The sequence below is a fragment of the Scyliorhinus canicula genome, chromosome 8, assembly GCF_902713615.1.
Source record: "Scyliorhinus canicula chromosome 8, sScyCan1.1, whole genome shotgun sequence".
Taxonomy (NCBI): domain Eukaryota; kingdom Metazoa; phylum Chordata; class Chondrichthyes; order Carcharhiniformes; family Scyliorhinidae; genus Scyliorhinus; species Scyliorhinus canicula.
The window spans coordinates 154386676-154414472 of NC_052153.1; the positions used below are offsets into that span (position 1 = coordinate 154386676).

The 27797-nt window shown below is 50.6% G+C and overlaps 1 protein-coding gene across 1 annotated transcript in view; it reads right to left on the reverse strand.

Moving 5' to 3' along the window:
* LOC119969932 (ankyrin repeat domain-containing protein 31-like) overlaps positions 1-27797 on the reverse strand; it is a 273205-nt gene that overhangs the window by 231739 nt on the left and 13669 nt on the right. Inside the window, exon 3 of the mRNA XM_038803900.1 lies at positions 6370-6458. Within this exon, the coding sequence (XP_038659828.1) occupies positions 6370-6458 (89 nt within the window). The remainder of the gene's footprint in view (positions 1-6369; positions 6459-27797) is intronic.

The window sequence follows — 27797 nt, forward strand, 5'->3', positions numbered from 1 at the left end:
TGAAGTGTTCATTTGCATTATTTGATATCAATTGTCCTCAATAGAAATTAATTAGCTATCATTTAACATCAATTACACTTAAAAGCAATCATTCAACTTTAATTTAACATTACATGTAGCATAACTGACATTAATATCATCAGTTGCCCAAACTACAGCGCTCAAACATTTGCGATTAGCAACATCACTTAAGCATTCAGACACCAAAAATGATCAGAGTTAATTTTCCATATTTTAGAATTTCAATAGCTCCAAACATCATAAAACTGATGCTGCCAGACTTGTTGCGTTTTTCCAGCATTTTGCTTTTATTTCAGATTTCCAGAATCCACAGTATTTTGCTTTTATCATAAAAGTGAGCTAACTTTAGAAAATGCAAACCCTGTTTTGATGAGATACTTTTACGTTTTCTGTAACCCATGCAGCACAATCCTGTCCCACTCCCTCTTCCCCTTCTCTTTCTCCACCCCACCTTCTCCCTTTCCCCTCCTCCCCTCCCCCCAGATCAACAGCAACACAGCTCATCATAGAAAGGAGGCATACACAAGAGATGTGAAATGGATGCAATTCTATTTACATTTGTGTACATTATATAGATGTTATGAACACCCATGCCAAAGCTGCTCTCCTAAATCTTTTTTAACTTCCCTAACCCTACTGCTACATCCTAACGTTCATAGTAGAGGTAAAGTCAGTTTATTGACTGACAAGCCCTGTTGACTGTGATGATTTTAGTGGGCATCCTCGAGGCAACCGGGACCTGGAGGGCCCTGACCTGCTTTGGGTGTTCTACTGTGGGGCAAGTGCACCCTCCTCCGAGGTGAAAAGGGTCACAAAATGAAGGGATTTGCCTGATCCGGAGAGTCCCAAAGGCACCTGGGTGGATGACCAACTGGTGTCCAGCTGCAGGTCATCCTGCCTATTGATACCGAGGGTCTCTGGCTGACCCCTTCAGAAGGGGCAGCTGGAGTGAGATCGGGGCACTCCATGACGGCTGCCATCATACCAGTGTTGCCCATGGTTTGTTGAGATGTCAGCACTATCACGGCAGATTGAAGCCGGACAGACTTCACCATTGTTGCAATCTGAGGAATACAGCTGACATTGCTTCCTGGTGCTCCCATGATTTGTCACATGCAGATCCACCAACTGATTTCAGGTCCAGTTCAGAGGCTCGTCATCTGACTCAGGCACAGCAGAATCATGACCGTCAGCTGTCCTCCGAGTGTTGGCAACCTCAGATAACCCTATCCTTTGCCTGCTGTGGACCAGATTATGTACTGTGCTCACCAGATTGTGACTTTGATCGTGTTCTAGAACTAGGCCCCACTGAGGCATGTGTTTCTATGCCAGTGGAGCTTGGGAGTGAATGCTCTTGACAGGTCTTCCGCTGTGATCTCCTATGGCTCCTCATCCGAGGTGGTGTTGGGGCTGGAGGAGAGGACCTGGTTTGTGGATGCCCTCGGGAGATTTTCAGAAGTGCCTGTGAAAGAAAGGAGAAATAATCATTGTATGACGAATAAGACAAAACACTCAGTATCATAGTCTGAGGGATGAGCTGGTGCACGTTCCTCATTTGGGAGTTTGCCACTCACCTCACTGTAGACACAGGCATGTACAATGTCCTCTCCAGTCAGCTCTCTATTTTCAAACAGAGAGGACATTGATTTCCAGCATTCCACCCCCTATTCTGGGACTTTTCCCTGCAATTGTGCGCAAGCTCATCCTGCATAAAGACAGACAAAGAGATTGTGAACAGGACACATGCCAGGGCAAATGGCAGGAACGCCTGCTATGTGTGGATGGTGTGTGGAGCCATGGACATGATGAGGACACAACTTCCAATGGAAATTAGGTCAAATAGAGATGTGAACGTGTGAGTGAAAGAGTGAGTGGTGATGTCCCTTGAGCTGGCAGTGTGAGAGATGCAAGTGAATGTGTGATGGGCCCAGAGTGCAGACTGAGTGATGAGATGGTCGACTTTGCCACATACACAAAATCATTCATCCTCCCCCTGAACTGGGTGGCTGACCTCTTCTGTAGCATGTTGGCACTAGCCAATGCTGCCACCGTCTCCCAAATTGGATTGATCACATTGCTGGAATTCCTGCGGCCGGGATAGCGATAGGCGATATGGTGACAGGTCTTGACTGCATCCTGTAGGCTCGCCAGTGAAGCGTCACTGAACCTGGGGGCTGCCATCGTCCTGGGATTCAAGGTCATGCCTTCAGCGGAGCAATCCTGGGCCGCCAACATTGAGAAGACTGAGTGCATCTGCACTTTTTGAAAAAGGTGTGCAAGAGTTAAGAAGCGGTGAGGTGATGGCAGGATGGGCAAATCAGAGGCCACCTGCCAGTGATCCAGCATGTTTTCCATGCTTGCATCATTAAAGTGGCATGGAGTGAACGATACAGCGTGAAAAAAATAATTACAACGAGGGGGTCTCTTCCGCCTCCGCCATGGTGGAGGCCGTGGGGGCGGCGGAAGAAAAAAAAAAAAGAGTGCCCCCACGGCACAGGCCCGCCGATTGGTGGGCCCCGATCGCGGGCCAGGCCACCGTGGGGGCACCATCCGGGGTCAGATCACCCCGCGCCCTCCCCCCCCACACCCCACCCCCCCCAGGACCCCGGGGCCCACTCGCGCCGCCTGCTCCCGGCGGCACCAGAGGTGGTTTAAACAACGTCACCGGGAGAGGCCCGACAGCGGCGGGACTTCGGCCCATCGCGGGCCGGAGATTCGCCGCGGGGGCCCGCCGACCGGCGCGGCGCAATTCCCACCCCCGCCGATTCCCGGGTGGCGGAGAATTCCGCCCATGGATAGAATCATGGGTGATTTTAATCTACATATAGAATGGGTGAAAGATTGGCAAAGGTAGCTTGGATGGTGAGATCATAGTATGTTTTCGGGCCAGTTTCTTAGAGCAGTATGTTCTAGCACCAGAGAACAGGGTATACCAGATCTGGATATACCAGAGGGCATAGAGTCTTCCAGTCCTGCCAGCGTCTTGAGTCATGGCAGGCAGGCACTGAAAATTTCGAGAGAGGTCAAAAGTCGGATTTCCACCAATGTGAAAAAGTCAAGAATGTTCCTTTCATGGAAGTGTAATGGTGACTCAACCTTCCCACTGATCCATGTCGGTAGCTTAATTTGCGTGCATTAGCATGAATACTCATTAAAAATTCAACTCATGACTATACTGAACCAACCATCCCCAGGACCACTGTGTGTGGTACTGACCAAACCCTGCACACCATATTGTGCATGATCCCGTTGAGCAGACAGGCCTTGCCTGTATATAGGGAAAATGTAATTAAGGGTGTACTCAAAACTCATTTGCAAGTGGGGTGGGAGGAAGGGCATCTGTTTGGGCAAATGAGTGAGGGATGAGGTCCACATGAGGCATGGAGACAAACACAGTGATAGGTTCAGGGGGAGGACAGGAATGTCCACAACAATCATTATGGGATCCAGGATTACTGGGGTAGGCTGGAATGACCATAGGAAGGTCTACCTCACAGGAATCCAGGATGATTGGAGGTATGTGCACGATAACAGGGGACAGGTTGAAGCTGGTGTGCTTTTACATGAGACTACATTAGGAATTGGGGTCACAATAGAGGTGGTCTCATTGAGCGCCTGTGGCATCGGAGCAGGAAATGTGGCAGCAAGCCATTAAGGAAGCACACCTGCTGGATATATGCAAGAAGCTATATCAAACCATGCAAACTGCACTGCCCATTTAGCATGAATCGCAGGGAACAAAGCATCTGTTCTCTGCAAAAGTTCATGGCAGAGGTAATCTCAAATCCAAATTAGGAACCGGATAAGTGCCTTTAGTGAATGCCAAAATTACTGGCTGTGCTCAACCCTCTTCCACACTAGTTATTAGGGTGACTTCTCATAACATCTATGATCTGTGTGGGAGGACCTCAGTTTCAAGAGTGGCCTGGGAAAATAAGGTACCACAAGCGCAGCACAAGGGTATGGCAGCAGCTTTCTGGATTGGAGTGGGAGGTCTGTAATTGTTGGAGGAGACAGACAAAAGTGATGAATGCACCTGTCCATAACAAAGATGATTGCAGAATGCAGGCTGCGATCAATGCTGCCTTCTTGATGGCAGGGGTGAGGAGAAGGCAGGCCAGGCACCATCTTGTATAGCTTAAAGAGCCGTGGCTTGAGACGCATGGTCAAGGGGTGCCCAAGACCCAGAGACGGAGGTCAGTCCCATCCCATGGAGGCCGACTGGTGTAATCAAGGTCTACAAAAAGCATCTCTCCTATTTGGAGATGAGACAAGCAGCACCACACGTCTACTTTTGTCAAAAGATGGCTGGATCATACATGTTACATCCTGCAGGAGAATCTGACGCCACATGAAATCTGAGGCGAGGCCATTCCCTTTCAGTGCCCCCAAAGGTCACAGCCGTACTCCACTTTTTTCTTGCAAGCAGCTCATTCCAAGGAGCCACACAGAACCTATGTGGTATTCCTCAGTCCTCAACACATAAATGTGTAAAGGCAGTGCCCGCTACAATAACACTCATCATTATATTTTCACAATGAACGAAGCTGGCTAGGTTACGAGAATTCTGAGATTTGCAGCAATCTCCAGGCTCTTATGTTACATGCCACTTGTCACCCCAAGCCTGGCTATTGTGATAATTCCAGTCAAGGATTCTGCAAAGCGACATAGATAGGGTAAGTGAGTGGGCCAAAATTTGACAAATAGAATATAATCTGGGAAAATGTGAACTTGTCCACTTTGGCAGGAAGAATAGAAAAGCAGCATTGTTTAAATGGCAAGAGATTGAAGAACCCCAAGCTCAGAGGGACCTGGATGTCCTGAATCATATGAAGTTAGTATGTGAGCCCAGTAAGTGATCAGGAAATCAAATGGAACGTGGTAATTTATTCCAAGGGGAATGGAATATACAAGTGGGGATGTTTTGCTGCAGTTGTACTAATTATTGGTGAGATCACATCTGTTTTTGCCTGGTTATTTAAGAAAGGATATAAATGCATTTTCTTGCAAGGTTTACTCAACTGACACCTTGGTTGGAGGTGTTCTCTCATTATCTTATTTTTTTTTAAAAACTTAGAGTGCCCAATTCATGTTTTTCCAATAAAGAGGCAATTTCACGTGGCCAATCCACTTACCCTGCACATCTTTGGGTTCCCACAAAAAAACACGGGAGAATGTGCAAACTCCACACGGACAGTGACCCAGAGCCGGGATCGAACCTGGGACCTTGTGCCGTTAGGCAGCAGTGCTAACCACTGCGCCACCGTGCTGCCCTCTCTCATTATCTTATGAGGAAAAGTTGGACAGGCTGGGCCTGTATCCATTAGAGCTAAAAATGAGGAGTTATCTTATTGAAAAATATCCTGAGGAACCTTGGCAGGGTGGATGCTGAAAGGATGTTTCCCCATGTGAGAAGGAATAGAACTAGGGACGCGGTTTTAAAATAAAGGGGTCTCCCATTTAAGATGGAGATGCGGAGTGATTTACTTTTGTCTCAGAGGGGATGATTTTTTGGAATTCTCTTCCCTGGAGAATGGTGGAGGTAGGATCATTTAATATTTTTAAGGCAGAGGTAGATGGATTCTTGACTAACAAAAGAGCCAAAGGTTATCGGCAGTAGGCAGAATGTGGAGTTGAGGTCACAGTGAGGTCAACCAAGATTTTACTGAATGGCAGAGCAGGGTCAAAAGACCGAATGGAATCTTGCTGCTCCTAATTTGTACGCTGCCACAGTATTGGCTCCAAGAACATTAAAGCTTCCTTCCAACAACAGCCAGGAATTTAAGTATTTAGTAGCTGATTTACCGGCGCTCAGCTGGCGTCCTACACTTGTAGAAAGTGATGCTCTCCAAACATGGATGGGCATATTAGAATGAAATGTGAATGATGAGAAATCATATGACTCCTGCCATTTGTAGCTTTGCAATTATGAGCACAGGGGACATTCGTTCTGAGTTAAGAAAAAAATATTTGACGGATGTTGGTCAAAGTGCACAGCTGGTCACCATGAACAGTCCCAGTATAAATGCATTGGCTGCCATACACAAACCATCCCAGGTTGGAGGCAATCAAGAAGAGGGAAACTGGCAGGATTTCTGACAAGTAATGTATTCCTAACATCAATTCAATGAAGGTTTTAGATGGGGAAACTGTAACTTTGTTCAGATTTCCAGTGGAACTTGGTTATTTTAATCAAAGAAAAAAAAAGGGCAGCAGATCCAGCACAACTAGGGTCCAGTCCAGGTTCCTCCAGATCAGCCACTATTCCCAGAGCAAATTCAGGGCTCGAAATCTGACACTCGTCCTCTATTTCAAGACAATTTCTAACTTTGATATTGTAATCCGTACCAGAGTTTTCACTTGCTGTTGACGATTTTCCACATGCAATCGAAAACATTTACTTTTAGGAATCATCTGTATCACAGGTGAAGAATTTCCTAAAATAAGAGAAAAAGATTATTCACTTTTGATTGGTCATCATTCTTCAAATTATGTATTCTATGCATTAACCTCATGCTGGAAAATGTAAATGGAATTGTTCATTGAATAGATTTTGGTAGAAAGAGAAAAGAGACAGGGGGCGAGATTCTCCGGACTCACGACGGGTCGGAGAATAGCGGGCGTCGGAAATTTTTACGGCGACGCTGTTCCGACGCCCTCCCGCTATTCTCCGAACCCCGCAAATTGTCGGAGTCGCGTTTCCCGACAAACGCCTCCTTCCCGCCCCTGACACGACCAGAATCGCCACTGAGAGCCCCCCCGCTATTCACCGGCCCGGATGGGCCGAAGTCCCGACGTCATGGCGCCCTGTTTGGACGTCGTGAAACACACCTGCTTTTTAAATTCGTCAACCAGTCGGCCTGGCTGACGACTGCTTGGAGGAGGTCAGGGCACCACTCTGCGCACCGCTCAGCGCACCGCTCGAGTCTGGCCACAACGGGGAAGGCATCCCTGGGAACGGGAGGGGGTCCAGAACGGGGGCGGTGGGGGGGACGGAGGGGGCAGTGGGGGAGACAGAGGGGGCAGTGGGGGAGACGGAGGGGGCAGTGGGGGAGACGGAGGGGGCAGTGGGGGAGACGGAGGGGGCAGTGGGGGAGACGGAGGGAGCAGTGGGGGGCGACGGAGGGGGGGGGGTTAGGTAGAGAGTGAGCCGTCCAACCCCGTAACAAAATGTCTGCCACCATGCCATGGTGTGCAGGTGACGAGGACACGGCCGCTGGTTCCCCTGTGGCTTCCGGCCACAGGCCACTGACGCACCCGTGAGGAGGACATAGTTTACTGGCCGTTGGATGCAGGAAGTGACCAGGGGTTAGGCTGACCGCGTGTCAGCAGCGCGACCAGGCCACCGGGACACACTGGTATCCCATGGCTGGCGGCTGCCGAGGTGTCGACTAACGTCCGTCTAACATGTCCCGTTTCTCTGCCCCCCACCACCCTTCTGTAGGTCAGCACGATGCATGGAAACAGAACGGCTATGTTCTGCGCAGTGGTTGGGGCCGCTCTACTGGATTTGGAGATGCAGCAGCATCCACACCCACAACCCGCAGTGGCTGCAGGGCCAGCTGCAGCAGCAGAGGGAAGGGCCGAGGAGTTGCCAGTCGTCGAGCAGCATGGGGGGGGGGGGGGGGAGGAGGAGGAGGAGGAGGAAGAGGAAGAGGAGAGAGTGAGGGTGCAGCCACGGCGTCAGAGGCGACGACCAAAGCCGAGGGTGTACCGTGTCCGGGTCTCTTTCCTAACAATGCCGGACATCACCTGCAGGAGAAGACTCCGGCTGAGTAGGCAGACGGTGATACATATCTGCGAACTCCTGTCGCACCTCGCCCCACGTGGAACGGGGGGAGGACACGCGATCCCGGTAGCCATCAAGGTGACGGTCGCTCTGAACTTCTATGCTACCGGCTCCTTCCAGTCTCCGAGCGGGGACGTCTCTGGGATCTCCCAGTCATCGGTGCACAGGTGCATCCGGGATGTGACCGACGCCCTCTATGCCATCGCCGATCGCTACATCACCTTTCCCGAGGACCGAGCAAGTCAAGACTCACGAGCCCGTGGATTTGCCAGTGTGGCCGGGATACCGAGGGTTCAGGGGTCAATCGACTGTGTTCACGTCCCCATGCGCCCGCCTGCTGTGGACAGGGACGTGTTCACAAACAGGAGGGGGACATACTCCATTAATGTCCAGGTGGTATGCGACCCCCACATGAGGTTCATGAACGTCTGTGCAAGGTTCCCAGGGAGTGTGCATGACTCCTACATACTAGCGCAGTCGTTCATCCCTGCGATGTTTGAGGGACATCCCCCCCCGGCTGAGGGGCTGGTTGCTAGGTGACAGGGGTTATCCGCTGAGGTCTTGGCTGATGACGCCGATACGGAGGCCTCAGACCAATGCGGAAACACGATACAACGAGGCCCATGCAGCAACCAGGGGTGTGGTGGAGCGCTGCCTTGGCCTCCTGAAGATGAGATTCAGGTGCCTGGACCGCTCCGGAGGGGCCCTGCAGTACCAGGCCGACAGGGTCGCTCGCATTGTAGTGGTCTGCTGTGCGCTGCACAACATCGCGATGCAGAGGGGAGATGACCTGTTGCAGGAGGCGGAGGGAGAAGCTAGTGGCAGTGGTGCCAGCACAGAGGAGGAGGAGGAGGAGGAGGAGGAGGAGGAGGAGGACGCTGGCGGAGTGGCGGGCGCAGCACGCAGACACGACCCAGGTGCTGGTGATGTCCAGGAGGCGGCACGACGGACCCGGCAAGGACGGCGGGCACGCGACGCCATGGTGGCAGCACGGTTCACGCATCGCATGTGACGTCCCCGATGAACACCAAACCACCACCTGCATCGCTAGTCATGCAGAGGGTCACCACACAACTGCCCCCACCAAACCCCCCCCCCCCCCCCCTCAGTGTACACTGCTCCACTTCGACATGACGCTTATCACTGGGTCCAGACGGAATGGCACAACATTGATGGCTGTGTCAGCGGGTGTGATCAGTGCCATGTGGAATGATGACAGCCCGCTCTGCGAAGAGCTGTGAGCTCAGAATCGTTAGAGAGAGTCTGACCCATGGCAATAGCTGAACCATCCACCTTGGTGGCCGCTGAGTTCGTCACTGACACTCCATCACGTGCCCGCGTGGGCTAGCTGTGGGAGGGGGGTAGGGGCAGGGACTGCACACCCGGCACCGAGGTTTCACCACCCGTCACCCCCAGCGACACTCGGTCACCATCACGTTTCCTGTGGCTGTGGAACAATCACACGGTATTACAAGTAAGGTGGAACAGTGTGTTTAATATTAACAATTATTTACAGGTGCCCTAGCCCCTACAACTAAACTGTGCCCTTCACCCGTGCCAACTTACTCAGTGTCTATCTTAGTTGCCTTACGGGCCCTACCACTACGTCTAAGTGAATCCCCAGATGATACAGCAGGAGTGGAGGAGGATTGCTGCGAATCGCCCCCCTCCGACTCGTTTCTCCTTGGCCAAGCGTTTCCTGGGGCGACCCGGCCTTGATGGGCCAGGCTGCTCTGCGGGCGTCTCGGGTGACATTGTGCCACCCTGCTCTGCCTGCTGCCCACCCGATGCACCAGGGATGGGACGGGGGGAGGCCGAGAATTCCGGGACGTCCCGTGATGGAGTTAATGGGACGGGCCCCGAAACCTCCTCCTCCCTCGGGGAGCCCGGTGGCCCCCGGGCCTCACTTTGGGACAGAGGTGCGAGCGGGGAGGTTCCCCGTCGCACCACCGACACCTGGCGCTGCCAGTCCTGGAGGCCTGCAACGGTATCCACCAGGATCCGAAGGTTTGCAGAGACGGAGTCCAGGGAGTTAGACATTCCCGCCAGGGACTGTGCGATCTCAACCTGATTGTGCACGACGCCATCCAGCACATGTGTCAGGCGGTTGATGCTCTCGGCGACTGACTGCTGCGATTGGCCAATGACCTGCTGAGACTCGGCCATGGCCCGCAGGGCGCCGGCAATGTCGGTTTGGCTCTGGCACATTGCTGCCTGTGAGAGGGCAACCCTGTCCAGGGCCGAGGATGACGCGTGCACATTAATCCCAACGTCTTGCATAACCTGACCCATTGCCTCCACCGCGGATGCCACCCGTGCGGTGTCGGACTGGGTCTCTGCCATGAGCGGCACCACTCCCTGCTCTTGGACGCGGATCGACTCCTCTAACAGCGTCTGCAGAGTCTGGAAGGAAGCCCTCATCCCGTCATTGTTTCCCTGGGTTTCCTGAGGCATCGGCTGTGCGGGTGGGTTGAGAAACTCCAGGAACTCCGAAAACGTCTGGGAGCCAGCTGCATCCTGGGCCTGGTCTGGCCTCCGCGAGTCCGGGCCCTCTGTTGCTCCGACCTCCACCTGCTGTACCTGCTCATCTGTGATGTGCCAACCAGACTGTGCCCCAGGAGACTCATCACTAAATAGGCCCGCCGGGGTGTGTATCTCTGGGATGATGGAAGTGGTGGGAGAAAGCAGTGCCGCAAGCCCGACGCTCTCAATGGTTAGGTCCTCGTCCAGGGTGTGGGGCCGCTCAGCGACAGGAGGGTTGTCCCTGGCCATTTCTGGTGGTGGTGGTGGACCTCGAACCCTCTGTGCGTCCTGGTCCGCAGATTGGGTTGGGGCAGATAGGGCTGCCCGCTGATCGGGCACCCTCTGTTGTGAGGCCCCGGGTGAGGTGGCGGCAGATTCCTGTCTCCGTCTGCAGCCAGACGGCCCTGGTCGTTCGGCATCACGTCCTAGGGAAGAGAATGAGACGGGTTATTTCGATTGCTCGGCAGGCCGCTGGACGGTCCCAGTGGGCAGGGTGTGTGAAGGGACAGAGGATGGGGAGGTGTCCCAGTGGGCAGGGTGTGTGAAGGGACAGAGGATGGGGGGGGGGGGAGGGTGTTTGTCAGGGAGGGTTGTCTCACTTGCTGCAGTTCCGCCAACCTCGCATTGCGCGATATCGCGGGTGGCAGACCCCCCAACAAGGTCCAGTGCCCTCTGTTCAAAGGTGCTGAGGGGGTGCATGTTGGGCGAACCCCCTCCAGTCTTGTGCCGCTCACGGTGGTTATGACCGGCCTTGGCCTGTTGGGGGAGGAAACATAGGTAGATCATTACAAAACGGTAGGTATCAGAAGTCCGTTCTGATACTGGCACAGTTTGGGGGGGGGGGCAAGTTGTCATCAGATGATTGCATCTCTCCTCGGGGCCAGAGCGCTGGGTCTGTGACAACTTTGTGAACCACCCTCAAATAACTCTGCCCCAATCCCTCTCTCCCCCCCCCGGGCAGTTAAGGGGGAGGGATGGTTGTGACTAGGGGGCACCCTCATGGCACTTACCCTGGCAGACCTGGTGAGGTCATGTAGCTTCTTTCGGCACTGCTCTGCTGAGCGAGGGGTCTGCCCCACAGCACTGACGGCAGCAGCCACGTCACGCCAGGCCTGGCGTACCGTGCTGGCAGGTTGGCGATGCCCTCTCCGCGGGCGGATGATGCCCCTCCTCTGCTCCACGGCATCGAGCAGCGCCTCGACGTCAGCATCCACAAAGCGAGGAGCAGCTCTCCTCGGCTCCAACATCCTGCCCGACAGATTCTGTGGTCGCCCGCGCCTTTTTACGGCGTCGGGCGGCGTCACATGGGCGGGTTCGTGTCGTCGTCGCGTTCCGTCGTAATCACGCACGTAATTGACGCGGCCAGCGCTACTAGCCCATTTCCAGGAAGTGAATCCGTCGGGAAATGAAGCCTTCGCGACCGTCGTAAAACGGTCCCGATTTTTACGACGGTTTTTGCGACTTTCCGCGGGTGCGGAGAATTTCGCCCCTTGTATTTGTTCAATATTCCGGAGTCCACTGGACTCTGGGGTTGAGAATCCCACAGCTTTTACTCTACCTGATCTATTAAAAACCCTCCTCATAATTTTGATACCTCTATTAGGTATCTGCCTTTAACCTTTGCTGCCTCATGTTCTTCTTTAAATCTGCCATAATCACCCTTCTGCTCAAATACCACCCTTGACCCCTCCATCGTTTAACTTTCATCCTATTTCCAACCTCCCTTTCCACTCCAAAATCCTTGAACATGAAGTCACCTCCCAAATCTGTTTCCATCTTTCCCAGAACTCCATGTTTGAATCCCTCTAATTGTCCACCCCTACAACACCACAGCTTTTATCATCACACGTAACATATTGTGTGACTGCGACAAAGGTAAACTTTCCCAACTCATTCTTCCTGACTTGTCTGCAGCCTTTGGTATGGTTGCCTGCACCATTTTCCTCCAACAGCTCTCCATTGTCACCCAGCTGAGTGGGACTGCTCTTGCTTGGTTTCATTCTTACCAATCTAATCATAGCCAGAAAATCACTTGCAATAATATGGCTTTTCTTCCTGCTCTTTCACTCTAATTTCTAGATTACCTCAAGGATCTATCCTCAGCCTCCTCCTAGTTCACATCTACATGCCAGCCCTTGGTAATGTCCAAAGGCAATGGCATTGATTTTCACATGTATTCGGATGACACACAGAACACCGTAGCACCTTGGACACCTCCCTCCTGTCCCTGGCGCAACACATGGGCAGCAGGCAGGACAGGGTGGCACCAAGCCATCTGGGACACCTGAGCAGCTGCCAGGCCCATTCCGGCCTGGTAGCCCCAGAAGACAGCTGCCAAAGGGGGCTGTCAGCAGAACCAGGGGCCAAGGTGGGTGGTCAGTGAGGCGCACAGCAAGATGGCTGTCTTGCAGGCCGCGGCAATGGCAAACCATGACTGGACACCGTCCCAGTCCCATGGGGAGGCATCCCTGCCCCACGGTTCGTCCCTCCCATCACCTTACCCCTCGTCCTGGTAGAGGTCTCCAACCCTGCTAGCCAGCCCTGCCAGTGGCGGGACCGGCAGCCCACGTTCTTGCCTCTGTGTGTCTTACCTCCTCTCTCTCCCTCATCAACCACGGCGCCTGTTTCTCAATTTTTAAAAGCACAACTGAAATTCGCAATCGGGAATTCTCCCAAGTGGAGGCGGAGAATCGGGAAGACCGGGTCAGGCCCGTAGGGGAAGCATGATAGCACAGTGGTTAGCACCGTTGCTTCACCGCACCAGGGTCCCAGGTTCGATTCCCGCTTGGATCACTGTTTTTGCGGCGTCTGCACGCTCTCCCGTGTCTGCGTGGGTTTCCTCCGGGTGCTTCGGTTTCCTCCCACAAGTCCCGAATGACATGCTTGTCAGGTGAATTGGACAGGCTGAATTCTCCCTCAGTGTACTCAAACAGTCGCCGGAGTGTGGTGGCGAGGGGATTTTAACAGTAACTTCATTGCAGTGTTAATGTAAGCCTACTTGTGACACTAATAAAAGTTTTTTGAAGAGGTGACAAACAAAATTGATGAGAGAAGTGCTGTGGATGAAGTTTATATGGACTTTAGTAAGGCGTTTGACAAGGTCCACATGGCAGATTGGTACAAAAGCTAATATCCCATGGGATGCAGGATGGGCTGGCTAGATGGATACATAACTGGCTTGTTTATAGGAGACAGAGAGTAGCGGTGGAAGGGTGTTTTTCAGGATGGACATCTGTAGCTAGTGGTGTTCCATAAGGACCAGTGCTGGGACCTCTGTTGTTTGTGGCATATATAAATAATTTGGAGGAAAATATGGGTGGTCAGATTAATAAATTTGCTGATGACACGAAGATTGGTGGAGTTGCTGATAGTGCTGAGGATTGTCAGAGTATACAACAGGATATTGATATATTGGAGACTTGGGCACAGGAATGGCAGATGGAGTTTAATCCGGACAACTGAGAGGCGACGCATTTTAGGGGATCAAACAAAGAACAAAGTAAAGTACAGCACAGGAACAGGCCCTTCGGCCCTCCAAGTCTGCACTGACCATGCTGCCCGTCGAAACTAAAATCTTCTGCACTTCCGTGGTCCGTATTCCTCTATTCCCATCCTATTCATGTATTTGTCAAGATGCCCCTTAAATGTCACTATCGTCCCTGCTTCCACCACCTCCTCCGGCTGCGAGTTCCAGTCACCCACTACCCTCTGTGTAAAAAATTTGACTCGTACATCTCCTCTAAACCTTGCCCCTCGCATCTTAAACCTATTCCCCCTAGTAATTGACCCCTCTACCCTGGGAAAAAGTCTCTGACTATCCACTCTGTCTGTGCCCCTCATAATTTTGCAGGCCTCTATCAGGCCGCCCTCAACCTCTGTCATTCAAGTAGAACAAACCAAGTTTATTCAACCTCTCCTCATAGCTAATGCCCTCCATACCAGGTAACATCCTGGTCAATCTCTTCTGCACCCTCTCTAAAGCCTCCACATCCTTCTGGTAGTGTGGCGACCAGAATTGAACACTATACTTCAAGTGTGGCCTAAGGTTCTATACAGCTGCAACATGACTTGCCAATTTCTATACTCAATGAACCGGCCAATGAAGGCAAGCATGCCGTATGCCTTCTTAACTACCTTCTCCACCTGTATTGCTCCTTTCAGTGACCTGTGGACCTGTACACCCAGATATCTCTGACTGTCAATATTCTTGAGGGTTCTACCATTCACTGGTATATTCCCTACCTGCATTAGAGCCTTCCAAAATGCATTACCTCACATTTGTCTAGATTAAACTCCACCTGCCATCTCTCTGCCCAAGTCTGCCAAAAGAAACGATCTAAATCCTGCTGTCATCCTCGGACAGTCCTCATCGCTATCTGCAATTCCACCAAACGTTGTGTCGTCAGCAAATTTACTAATCACACCAGTTCCATTTTCCTCCAAACCATTTATATATACTATGAACAGCAAAGGTCCGCAGCACTGATCCCTGCGGAACACCATTAGGTACGCCCTCCTGCATCAACCATCCTTACGACCTCCTTGAAAAACTCTATGAAGTTAGTGAGACATGGCCTCCCCTTCACAAAACTGTGCTGCCTCTCACTAATACGTCCATTTGCTTCCATATGGGAGTAGATCCTGTCTCGAAGAATTCTCTCCAGTAATTTCCCTACCACAGACTAAGGCTCACCGGCCTGTAGTTCCTGGATTATCCTTGCTGCCCTTCTTAAACAAAGGAACAACATTGGCTATTTTCCAGTCCTCCGGGACATCACCTGAAGACAGTGAAGATCCAAAGATTTCTGTCAAGACCTCAGCAATTTCCTCTCTAAGCCTCCTTCAGTATTCTGTGGTACATCCCATCAGGCCCTGGAGTCTTATCCACCTTAATATTTTTCAACGACGCCCAAGACCTCGTCTTTTTTGGATCTCAATGTGACCCAGGCTATCAACACACCCTTCTCCAGACTCAACATCCACCAAATTCCTTCTCTTGTGGTGAATACTGATGCAAAGTAGTCATTTAGCCCCTCACCCATTTCCTCTGGCTCCACACATAGAGTCCCTCCCCTGTCCTTCAGTGGGGCCAACCCTTTTCCCTGGCTACCCTCTTGCCTTTTATGCACGTGTAAAAATCTGGTTATGAATTATACTGTTAAAGGTAGAACCCTTAGGAACATTAACAACAGAGAGGATCTGGGCATGCAGGTCCACAGTTCCCTAAAATGGCAACATAGGTGGACAAGGGATTAAGAAGGCATATGGCATACTTGCCTTCTTCAGCAATGAGCAAAGGGGCATCATGTCAATTGACCCACAAAATTATCAGTGAGTTGCTGCATCATGTAGATGGAAGAATGGGGATAAAGAAATCCTGGTCATGTTTGCGGCGGAGGAACACCAAATAGGATGGTGTGCCACCACAACCCCGAGCTGACTGCCATAATATAGGGATGGAAGGATGCTGAAATTGGCAGCCTGCTCTCCATATTTTAATAAACATTGAGGGTCATTCTAATTTGTTAACAAACCACTTGATCCTGAGTATACGCTCTCCACACCATAACACAATTGACTTGAATAGTTAGGTGGGCGTGGGCTGGTGTTTTTGTTGAAAGGGTTTAATGCACGGAGTGGAAAGCTTCCCTAATATAGGTAGGACCCGTTCTGCTACCCGCCTGTTCTCGCCAAAACCACAATCCCTAAAACCCTACCCCCTTCCTAAGCTGCCAAACATTCCCCCACCAAATACTCTGGGACATACTTATTATCGATACCCCGGATCTTCTTCTTGATACTGGTTGCAGTCCTGACAGTGCCCACTAATGAGACTTATGTACTACCAGGACTGCTGGAGCTGCCAACCAATCTGACTGGCTATCAGCTCCTGAGGCCAGGGCTTCCTCATAGTGAAGGGCATGAGTTCCAGTGTCAGGCAATTTAGACGGTGTTATGGCATGGAGAAAGTTGGCTTCCCACCAACTTTGCTTTTGTTCGATGGTGGGGGGGGGGGGGGGGGGGGGGGGGGGTTAAGGGGAGCCATCTGCTCCCCCACCCTCACCCCTAAGTGATATGCAGCCCCTTATTTTTCGCAAAGGGCATCACTTTACAATTATCCGCTTCATTCGTCTGAGTCTGCTGCTTTCCGCCCACCAGTTACTATATTTCCTGCTTTGAAACATCTATAAACTTCAAAATTGTATCCCCTATACTAAAGTCCAGGTTGATCCCTCCAGCTTATACGTCGAAATCTACAAAAAAAAAAAAATGAAATTGTATTTCTGAGGCTTTAGAAAGTCTTTCTTCGGGAGGCATGGTGGCACAGTAGTCAGCTGTGCTAGCCTCACAGCGCTAGGGACTGGGTTTCGATTCCGACCTCGGGTGACTGTGTGGAGTTTTGAAACGTTCCTCCCCGTGTCTGTATAGATTTCCTCTGGGTGCTCCCGTTTCCTCCCACAGGCAAAGATGTGTCAGCTAGGTGGATTGGCCTAGCTAAATTGCCCCTTAGTTTAGCAAACTAAAGGGGAGTAAAGATGTATTGTATAATAATCCAATTTTCCATGTTTAATAAAGTTATTTTCTTGTTGTTAATAATAATATGTTTATTAGTGTCACAAGTTAGGCTTACATTAACACTGCAATGAAGTTACTGTGAAAATCCCCTAATCGGCCACGCACTGGCACCTGGGCGAATGCTCCAAACCGCCAGCAGGGTCGGAGAATCGCCTGGGGGCCGCCGGAAATCCCGCCCCCGCCGTGGCAGAGATTCTCCGCCACCCGGGATTGGCGGGGGCAGGAATTACGCCCCGCTGATTGGCGTGACGTCCGCGCCAATCGCCGAGGCCCCTGCGGCGATTCTCCTGCCCGCTATGGGCTGAAGTCCCGCCGCTGGGAGGGCCTCTCCCGCCGCCGAGGTTTGAACCACCTCTGGTGGCGGCGGGATCCGCGGCACGACCGGGCCCCTGGGGTCCTGGGGGGGGGGCGCGGGGCGATCGGACCCCCGGGTGTTGCCCCCATGTGGCCAGGCCCGCGATCGGGGGACCCCCCCCGATCGAGGGCGGGACCAGTGCCTTGGGGGCACTCTTTCTCCTCCGCTGCCGCCGACGGCCTCTGCCATGGCGAAGCGGAAGAGAATCCCACCAGCGCGCATGCGCCGGTGTTGACCTCAGCGGCAGCTGCCACTGATGTCACCACCGGCACTGCCGAACTGGCGAAAGGTCTTTCAGCCAGCCCGGCGCCGGGCGGCGGGCCTGAAAGGCCGCTGGTGCCGGCTTTGGCGCCAGTCGGCGGGGTGCCAACTGCTCCAGAGCAGGCCTAGCCCAAAATGTGTGGATAATTCCGCACCTTTGGGGAGGCCCGACGCCAGAGTGTTGGCGCCACTCCCCTATGCCGGGAACCCCCGTCCCGCCGGGTAGGGGAGAATGCCGCCCTATTTCTGTACACTGGGGGAGAAATTCAGAATGTCCATTTCCTAAAAGCAACGTCATTCGGGACTTATGGGAGGAAACCGGAGCGCCCGAGGAAACCTACGCAGTATTGGGGAGAACGTGCAGACTCCACACCGACAGTGACCCAACCGGGAATTAAACCCGGTCCGTGGTGCAAAAGTGCTAACCACTGAACTACCGTGCTGCCCTTGTTTAGCAAATCCTCTGACTCTGTTCCTCCACGATATCAAAAAGATAAAAGTTGGCGGTCATTTGAGCCAAGGTTCCATTTTTGGGATCTTCCCATCAAGTTAAAACATCAACTGGGATCGTAGCATGCAGGAATGGCAGCATGGTGACACAGTTGTAGCACTGCTGCCCTCCACAGTGCCAGGGACCCAGGTTTGATTCTGGCTTAGTGTGACTATCTCAGTGGAGCTTGCGTGTTCTCCCCCTGTCTGTGTGGGTTTCTTCCGGGTGCTTCGGTTTCCTCCGACGTCCAAAGGTGGTGCAGGTTAGGTGGATTGGCATGCTAAATTGCCCCTTAATGTCCAGAGGTGTGCCGATGGGTTACAGGGATAGGGCAGGGGGGACTGGACGGGGACTGGACGTGGGTCGAGTGCTCTTTCAGAGGGTTGGTGCAGACTCAATGGGCTGAATGGCCTCCTTCTGCTGCACTGTTCTCTGATTCTATGATTCATGGGATTCTATGGAGAGCAACAGAGATGACATTGAGGAATAGTCATTATTTAGCCCAATTTCATACCTGTTGTATTTTCCCCGAAGGAATCCCGTCTTAATGTTGAGGACAGTAACTCTTAATTCTTCTCTGGCATTCACGGGGGGGAATCAGAACAGTGCTGAAATCTGAAGCCAAGTGGTTCTGCTGGAACCTGAGCTGCACTGAGCTTCAGTGAGCAGGTTATTGGTAAACGGATGTCATTTGGTGGCACTGTGGTCACATCTTTCATCACATTACTGAAATTGGGTGATAATTATTTTGTTTATCTCCCGTTGGGAGATGGGACAGATTGGGAAGTTTCCACATTGGCTGGTCGCTGTCCATTGCGTAGGACCAGCCTGGTTAGAGGAGTGACTAACTCTAGTGCTACATCCTGGACTCTCTAGTGTGGCTGCTGCCCCCACCAACTGTTTAAGTGCGGTTTTAAATCTCTTCCCAAAGGCATTCCGGAGCATTTATTGGAAATGCCAGTGGCATCGTGGGATGGTGAGCTCACAACTGTCATGGACACAGGTTCCTACGTTGTTTTGTGAAGTAAAATATTGGGTTGTCTAGATTGAAAACACAGAGGAAGTAGCATGTTCGAACAGTGGATCAGACAAATGGAATGAAAATCAAGCGTCTTCCTGCAACTATGATTTAGTCCACCAGCTTACCGCTTAGTGCCTCTGATGTAATATCCAGCGACTCCACTGGCATGGCTGCGAAAGGGTTAGAGAATTGTCTAAGCGCAGTAGGGTTGGCAAACTGTGATTAAATGTATCCTTGGAGGTTTCAACACAGGACTTGCCCCTACGCTCTGCATTAATCAGCCCACACATCCATCCTTGTGATGTCTGCTTCCTACACAAATTGCAAAGCAAAACAGACTCATTATGCAGTTTGGTAATGCTTGGCTGTCAGCCAAACAGGGAAGGAAAGTCCCGCCATCCTATGGCCAGTGTTTGCAGAGCTATTTATTGACTCAATACAAGGAAGGAGGACTGGACTAGACCTGGTATTTTCCAATCTGGAGACTACATGGTGGAACGTCGGCTTGATTTAGGGGAGGTGGCAGCGTAATGTTATTATCACTGGTTAGTGATCCAGAAATCCAGATTATTGCGCTGGGGACCTGGGTACCAATCTCATGACAACAGATGGTGAAATTTGAATTCATAGAAGTGTGGAATTACAAGTCTAATCATGACCATGAAACCATTGTCGATAGTTGTAAAAACCCATCTGGTTCACATCACGTCCTTTGGGGGACGGAAATGTGTTGTCCTTCCTAGTCTGTGGCCTACGTGTGACCATTAAATGCCCTCTGAAAATGGCCTATCAAGCCACTCAGTTCAAGGGCAACTAGTGATGTACAATAAATACTGACCTTGCATGAATGAATTAAAAAATAAATATTTTCATTGGGTGGCAGGTCAGATGAACCTGCGCGATCTCCAACTTTTCAGCTCATTAATTAGGCACGAGCAATGAACTTGTCAACTCTCGTGATGGAATGGGCAGAGATTCATCCATCCAGCCATTACCTCATGGGTGTCGGGTCCAGCCACCCTGTTTAAATGGCACCAGCACAGACATTCACATCACTGCAGGTAGATGTGGCGTTCAGTGGTCATCAACTCAGATCAGGCAGCGGAAGGTGCAACTGAACTAGAGCAGGGGAACCTTAGCAGCCTCAGCACCAGGGGATTATCCTCCTAGAGGTCCCTGACAATAGGGCAGAGCAGTCAGGTAGCTGCCTTCACCTCTACTGTGGATGTTGGAGCTGCAACCTAGACATAGCAGTAGGATATGGAAAAGTAAGAAATTATGAATGCAAAATGGTGCCACGGGTGTTCATATCACTGTATATAATCCCCACTATTGTATATATATTTTACATTTATATCTCCCCAAGCCTCAGGTATTCAAAGGCAAATTGATGTGATGGGATGTCCTGTATACATTCAAGGGTCCAAAATATATCCCACCAATTATTTCCCATCTGGATCCTCAGTTCCATTAACCCCCCACTCAATTTCATCACAGTGATTCACCATTATTTACACATCTGCGGCATGAACAAAGGCATTTCATATGTGAAGACGATGGCTGGACCATACTCCTTTCACCCTTAAATCTCAGACAGACATTATTTGGCCTCAGGAGAATTGTTCATCAGGATTACTGAGTATCCTGATACTGTTGCATTGAAGATTGTAGTTTGTGGATGTAAGAAGTGAGTTTTGGGGGAAAGGAGCATTTATTGTCCCAACACCACAGGTTTACATGTCTCCCTGCCGTACTCAATGTTTAAAAGCTGAGCGTTATTCTCATCGATTCCACTCTCCCCATGCATGATGCTAAGAGATAGGAAATAGCTCCATTCAGTGACATTGGAAATGTCTGCCAGAGGGGAATGAGTGCGGGTCAGAGTTGTGGATATTCACCCTAATGAAGCTTTCAACTTACCTGTAGGATCTTACTTTGATCCTGAATGGCTGCCTAGCGGCGCTTTACAGAGAATCCCTCTGGAAAGAACAGTACGCAATCCCAAATAAGGAATTAATCCATTACCGTGCAATGATTCACTCAGTATAGATAGAAAGCATTGGCTTCTGTGATGTTGGACAATGTCAAGGACCCGTATGCTGTGAAAGTGATGCTCCATCACATCTCTTGTATGCTTACGGCATGATATTTGAAGGGAAGAAGTTGTCATTCACGGCCGTGTCAATACTGACAGGGCCATGTCTCTTCCCAAATGACAAAAACAATGCAGGATGCAGAACTGGCAAGCTCCTGATTGAATGCAGGGTCATGAAGTATTTGTCAATAATCAAATGATGGTCCTGCTGAATCACTCTCTTTGAGGACAAGGCAAACATAACTGGCAGCTTTGTGTGCGTGGTGTTGAGTAACATGTCACTCCATCCTGATGTCCAAATGACATATTGCGACTCAGTAGCAAGGTGAGGCCTCTGCATTATTTATCCATGAGAGCTGGAATTTAGTGAGATGGTGCTGTAATGGCTGTTTTCTCCCCGCTTGAGCCAGAACCAAGACACGTATGCTATGCAGGGCCCTTTCATGGTCAATTCACCACAGGACTATGTCTTCAATAGGCCTGATAGCATGGCTTCAGCCCAGGAATCTCACTTCAATGTGCCCCTGACAGATTGGTCTCATCCACAGGGCATCTCTTCAATACACTCCCGACAGCGTGGCCTGAGCTCCAGGGCAGTCTCTTCAATATATTCCCGACAACATGGCCTCATCCTGGGGCAGTCCTCTTCAACACACTCTCGATAGCGTGGTCCATCCCCAGGGTAGTCTCTTCAATACACTCCTGACAGCGTAGCCACATCCCCAGGGCAGTCTCTTCAATACACTCCTGACAGCGTGGACCCATCCCCAGGGCAGTCTCTTCAATACACTCCTGACAGCGTGGACCCAGCCCCAGGGCGTCTCTTCAATACACTCCAGATAGCGTGGTCCCATCCCCAGGCAGTCTCTTCAATACACTCCCAAAAGCGTAGCTCCATCCCCAGGGCAGTCTCTTCAACACTCCCGACAGCGTAGCCCATCCCCAGGGCAGTCTCTTCATACACTCCCAACAGCGTGGTCCCAATCCCCCAGGGCAGTCTCGTCAATACACTCCCGACAGCGTAGCTCCATCCCCAGGGCAGTCTCTTCAATACACTTCCGACAGCGTAGCCCCATCCCCAGGGCAATCAGTTCAATACACTCCAAAACATGGCCTAATCCCAGGGTAGTCTGCCAATATACCTCTGTCAGCATGAACATGGCCCCAGAACTGTCTCTGACTCTTCCTTGGACGGTCTTATAACTCTTTAATGAGGAGGGTGGCACAGTGGCAACAATGGTTAGTACTACTGCTTCATCCCGCTCATGACCTGGGTTTAATCCTGCCCTGGGTCACTGTCCATTTGGAGTTTGCACATTCTCCTTGTGTCTGCATTGGTCTCACCCCCACAACCCAACAACGTGCAGGTTAGGTGGATTGGCCAAGCTAATTTACCCCTTAATTGGAAAGAAATATTGGATATTCTAAAATTAAAACAAACTCTTTAACAATTGCACTGTTCCTTGACCATCCCTTACTCCTGTCTCCATCTCCTTCCTCCCATCTTGTGTTTCCTGCCTCCCCCGGTCCTACCTCTGTCTCACCTCTCCCTGATGGTATTGCCTCCTACGCCCAGTCCCAGCACAACTTGTGCAACAGCCACCCAATATTTCACAGCTACCGTCTTAAAGGATGGCAAAGGAAATGTCTACTGACCCCTGAGTCATGGATGAACTGAAGCTTGCCAGGTGCATGTGACTTGTATACGGTTGTGAAACAGAGCATTCTAATTATCCATGGGTGGGGCACTATATTTGGAGGGGGAACGTAATTCCAGAAAATTGGCCTGTTAATGGGCATTCATTCACGAGATGCAACTGAGGTTCCTGACATTGATTAGGGGGAAGCTTAATCCACCTTTATATCCACCATGAAAGTTAGAAAGAACAAAATTCAAAATTAATTTCCCACAGGTGGAAAACAAACTTTTTCCATTACACCAAATTGTCCCCCCCCCGCCTCCCCCACAATTCACGCTGCCGGTGGGAACAGGAAATTCTGCCCAGGGACTCGGAATAGAGGCGCTAAGATGTCCAAGTGTCCTAATCTTAGGACTGTGGGAGGAAACTGGAGCACCCGGAGGAAACCCACGCAGACACGGGGAGAAAGTGAAAACTCCACACATATAGTCACCCAAGCTGGAATCGAACCCTGGTGCTGGAAGGCAGCAGTGTTAACCACTGTGCCACCCTGCTGCCCCTTATCCTCCAGATCAGTAACCTGTTCTTTCAGCAGCTCACAGATCTGGTGGAAAGGGTGATCTGAGAGTGGGTGTTGGTTACTTACATTCAAGAAGGGAAACATCTGACTTTTTCAATAGGTTTGATTGAATAAATTATTTAAAATAAATTTTAATAATCTTTCCGCTGGTCAGTGAATCTATAACAGAATCTATAACAGAATCAATATCAAAGTTAGTGTTCAGAGAAAAAGTAAAGAAATGGGTGCAAGAGATTTTCAAGCAAAGTGTGACCTGAGTACATTAGCACTGAAGCTATATCAATCATGGCATTTAGAAAGGAACCACATCAAACATTGAAGAGGAAAAGCATTAAAGATACGAGAAAAAAAGCAGGGAAATAGGCTCAGAAATGAACAGAATGTGGAGTTAGTGCTGACAGAAATAAAGGTCAATGCTATTTTTCTGTGCTGAAATTCTGTATTTCTGCATCCAATTTAAATTTAAATCTAGCTTTAAATAAGTGGATGTCTAAAGAGTGTCTTGGCAGTGTAAAGGACTGAAGGAGACAGCAGAGATATAATCAGCTGAAATCTGTGTACAATGCTGTCATTTTTAACAATAACTAGATGGTATTGGCCCTATAGTAACATGGAGCTAATTGCATGTATGATATTTTACTGTCACAGAAGAAAGAGCTTATTTTCTGTTTATCTCTATTGCTGTTGCATGTGAGGGTTGTCGAACATATCAATATGGTTCCATAAGGTTAGATTATTCGGAGTAAAAATCTTGGGGCAGCTGCATGTTATTTTAGGAAGATCCGGCGGAATTCTCCGACCCTCCGGGGGGTGGGAGAATCGCCTGGGGCCGGCGTCAATCCTGCCCCCGGGAACCGGTGGGGGTGGGAATCGTGCCGCGCCGGTCGGCGGGCCCCCCACGGCGATTCTCCGGCCCACGATTGGCCGAAGTCCCCGCCGCTGACAGGCCGTTCCCGCCGGCGGGAATTAAAGCCTGTCTGGTGCCAGCGGGAATTGGTGGCACGGGCGGGGCGCCGGGCCCTGAGGGGGGGGGGGGGGGGGCGCAAGGCAATCTGGCCCCGGGGGGGTGCCCCCACGGTGGCCTGGCCTGCGATTGGGGCCCCACCGATCGGTGGGTGGGCCTGCGCCAGATTCTGTGGTCGCCCGAGCGCCTTTTTAACGGCGTCGGGCGGCGTCACATGGGCGGGTTCGTGTCGTCGTCGCGTTCCGTCGTCATCACGCACGTAATTGACGCGGCCGCGCTGCTAGCCCATTTCCAGGAAGTGAATCGGTCGGGAAATGAAGCCTTCGCGACCGTCGTAAAACGGTCCCGATTTTTACGACCGTTTGCCGACTTTCCGCGGGTGCAGAGAATTTCGCCCAGGGACTTTAATGTTTATGTGGAGAGTGCAGCGAAGGCTGAAGCTAACTGAATAACACAGCTTGGTAGGGACTTTTTGGTCCTGCTGAAGACACAAACAATGAGCAGTAAACCATTCAGTCCCTCGAGCCTGCTCCACCATTAAATAAGATCATGGCTGATCAGATTATAAACTCAAATCTGCATCTTGCCACCCCTGATAATCTATCACCCCCTTGTTTACTGGCATTATTAGTATTTCAATCCATTTCCCATTTTGCAGCTGGCTAAAATGACATTCCATGGGTATGATTCCCAGCAATTGGAAGAAGAAAGAATCTGTGATAGGAGAACCAAGTCTGGTTTTAAGAAATGGTAAAATAAAAGCAAAATACTGTGGGTGCTAGAGATCTAAAATTAGAACAGGTGAGATGCTGGAAAAGCTCAGCAGATAGAACATAGAACGATACAGCGCAGTACAGGCCCTTCGGCCCACGATGTTGCACCGACATGGGAAGTCAAAAACTAAAGGCCATCTAACCTACACTATGCCATTATCATCCATATGCTTATCCAATAAACTTTTAAATGCCCTCAATGTTGGCGAGTTCACTACTGTTGCAGGTAGGGCATTCCACAGCCTCACCACTCTTTGCGTAAAAAACCTACCTCTGACGTCTGTCCTATATCTATTACCCCTCAATTTAAGGCTATGTCCCCTCGTGCTAGCCACCTCCATCCGCGGGAGAAGGCTCTCACTGTCCACCCTATCTAACCCTCTGATCATTTTGTATGCCTCTATTAAGTCACCTCTTAACCTTCTTCTCTCTAATGAAAACAACCTCAAGTCCATCAGCCTTTCCTCATAAGATTTTCCCTCCATACCAGGCAACATCCTGGTGAATCTCCTCTGCACCCGTTCCAAAGCTTCCACGTCCTTCCTATAATGAGGCGACCAGAACTGTACGTAATACTCCAAATGCGGCCGTACCAGAGTTTTGTACAGCTGCAACATGACCTCATGGCTCGGAACTCATCCCTCTACCAATAAAGGCCAACACACCATAGGCCTTCTTCACAACCCTATCAACCTGGGTGGCAATTTTCAGGGATCTATGTACATGGACACCGAGATCCCTCTGCTCATCCACACTGCCAAGAATTTTACCATTAGCCAAATATTCCGCATTCCTGTTATTCTTTCCAAAGTGAATCACCTCACACTTCTCTACATTAAACTCCATTTGCCACCTCTCAGCCCAGCTCTGCAGCTTATCTATGTCCCTCTGTAACCTGCAACATCCTTCCACACTGTCTACAACTCCACCGACTTTAGTGTCGTCTGCAAATTTACTCACCCAACCTTCTGTGCCCTCCTCTAGGTCATTTATAAAAATGACAAACAGCAACGGCCCCAGAACAGATCCTTATGGTACGCCACTCGTAACTGAACTACATTCTGAACATTTGCCATCAACCACCACCCTCTGTCTTCTTTCAACTAGCCAATTTCTGATCCACATCTCTAAATCACCCTCAATCCCCAGCTTCCGTATTTTCTGCAATAGCCGACCGTGGGGAACCTTATCAAACGCTTTACTGAAATCCATATACACCACATCAACTGCTCTACCCTCGTCTACCTGTTTAGTCACCTTCTCAAAGAACTCAATAAGGTTTGTGAGGCATGACCTACAAGTCCCTTCACAAAACCATGCTGACTATCCCTAATCATATTATTCCTATCTAGATGATTATAAATCGTATCTCTTATAATCCTCTCCAAGACTTTACCCACCACAGACGTTAGGCTCACCGGCCTATAGTTACCGGGGTTATCTCTACTCCCCTTCTTGAACAAAGGGACCACATTTGCTACCCTCCAGTCCTCTGGCACTATTCCTGTAGCCAATGATGACATAAGTCAAAGCCAAAGGCTCAGCAATCTCTTCCCTGGCTTCCCAGAGAATCCTAGGATAAATCCCATCAGGCCCCGGGGACTTATCTATTTTCACCTTGTCCAGAATTGCCAACACTTCTTCCCTACGCACCTCAATGCCATCTATTCTAATGATGTGGAGATGCCGGCGTTGGACTGGGGTGAGCACAGTAAGAAGTCTTACAACACCAGGTTAAAGTCCAACAGGTTTGTTTCAAACACGAGCTTTCGGAGCACGGCTCCTTCTTCAGGTGAATGGAAAGGCTTGTTCCAGAAATGTTATATAGACACAGTCAGAGATGCCCCGGAATGCGAGCACCTGCAGGCAATCAAATCATCAAAGATGCAGAGAGAGAGGTAACTCCAGGTTAAAGAGGTGTGAATTGTCCCAAGCCAGTTCAGTCGGTAGGCCTCTGCAAGTCCAGGCTTGTTGGTGGGGGCCGAATGTAATGCGACATGAATCCCAGATCCCGGTTGAGTCCGCATTCATGCGTGCGGAACTTAGCTATAAGTTTTTGCTCAGCAATTTTGCGTTGTCGCGTCTCCTGAAGGCCTCCTTGTAGAATGCTGACCCGAGATCAGAGGCTGATGTCCTTGACTGCTGAAGTGTTCCCCAACTGGAAGGGAACAGTCCTGCCTGTTGATAGTCGCACGATGCCCGTTTATTCGTTGTCGCAGTGTCTGCATGGTCTCGCCAATGTACCACGCTTCGGGACATCCTTTCCTGCAGCGTATGAGGTAGACTACATTGGTCGAGTCGCACGAGTATGCGCCGCGTACCTGGTGGGTGGTGTTTCCACGTGTAATGGTGGTGTCCATGTCGATGATCTGGCATGTCTTGCAGAGATTACCCTGGCAGGGTTTTGTGGTGTTGTGGTTGCTGTTCTGAAGGCTGGGTAATTTGCTGCAAACAATGGTTTGTTTGAGGTTGCGCGGTTGTTTGAAGGCCAGTAGTGGGGGTGTGGGGATGACCTTGGCAAGATGTCCATCCTCGCTGATGATGTGTTGGAGGCTGCGAAGAAGATGTCGTAGTTTCTCCGCCCCAGGAAAGTACTGGACGACGAAGGGTACTCTGTCAGTGGTGTCCCGTGTTTGTCTTCTGAGGAGGTCGGTGCGGTTTTTTTGCTGTGGCGCGGTGGAACTGTCGATCAATGAGTCGAGCGCCATA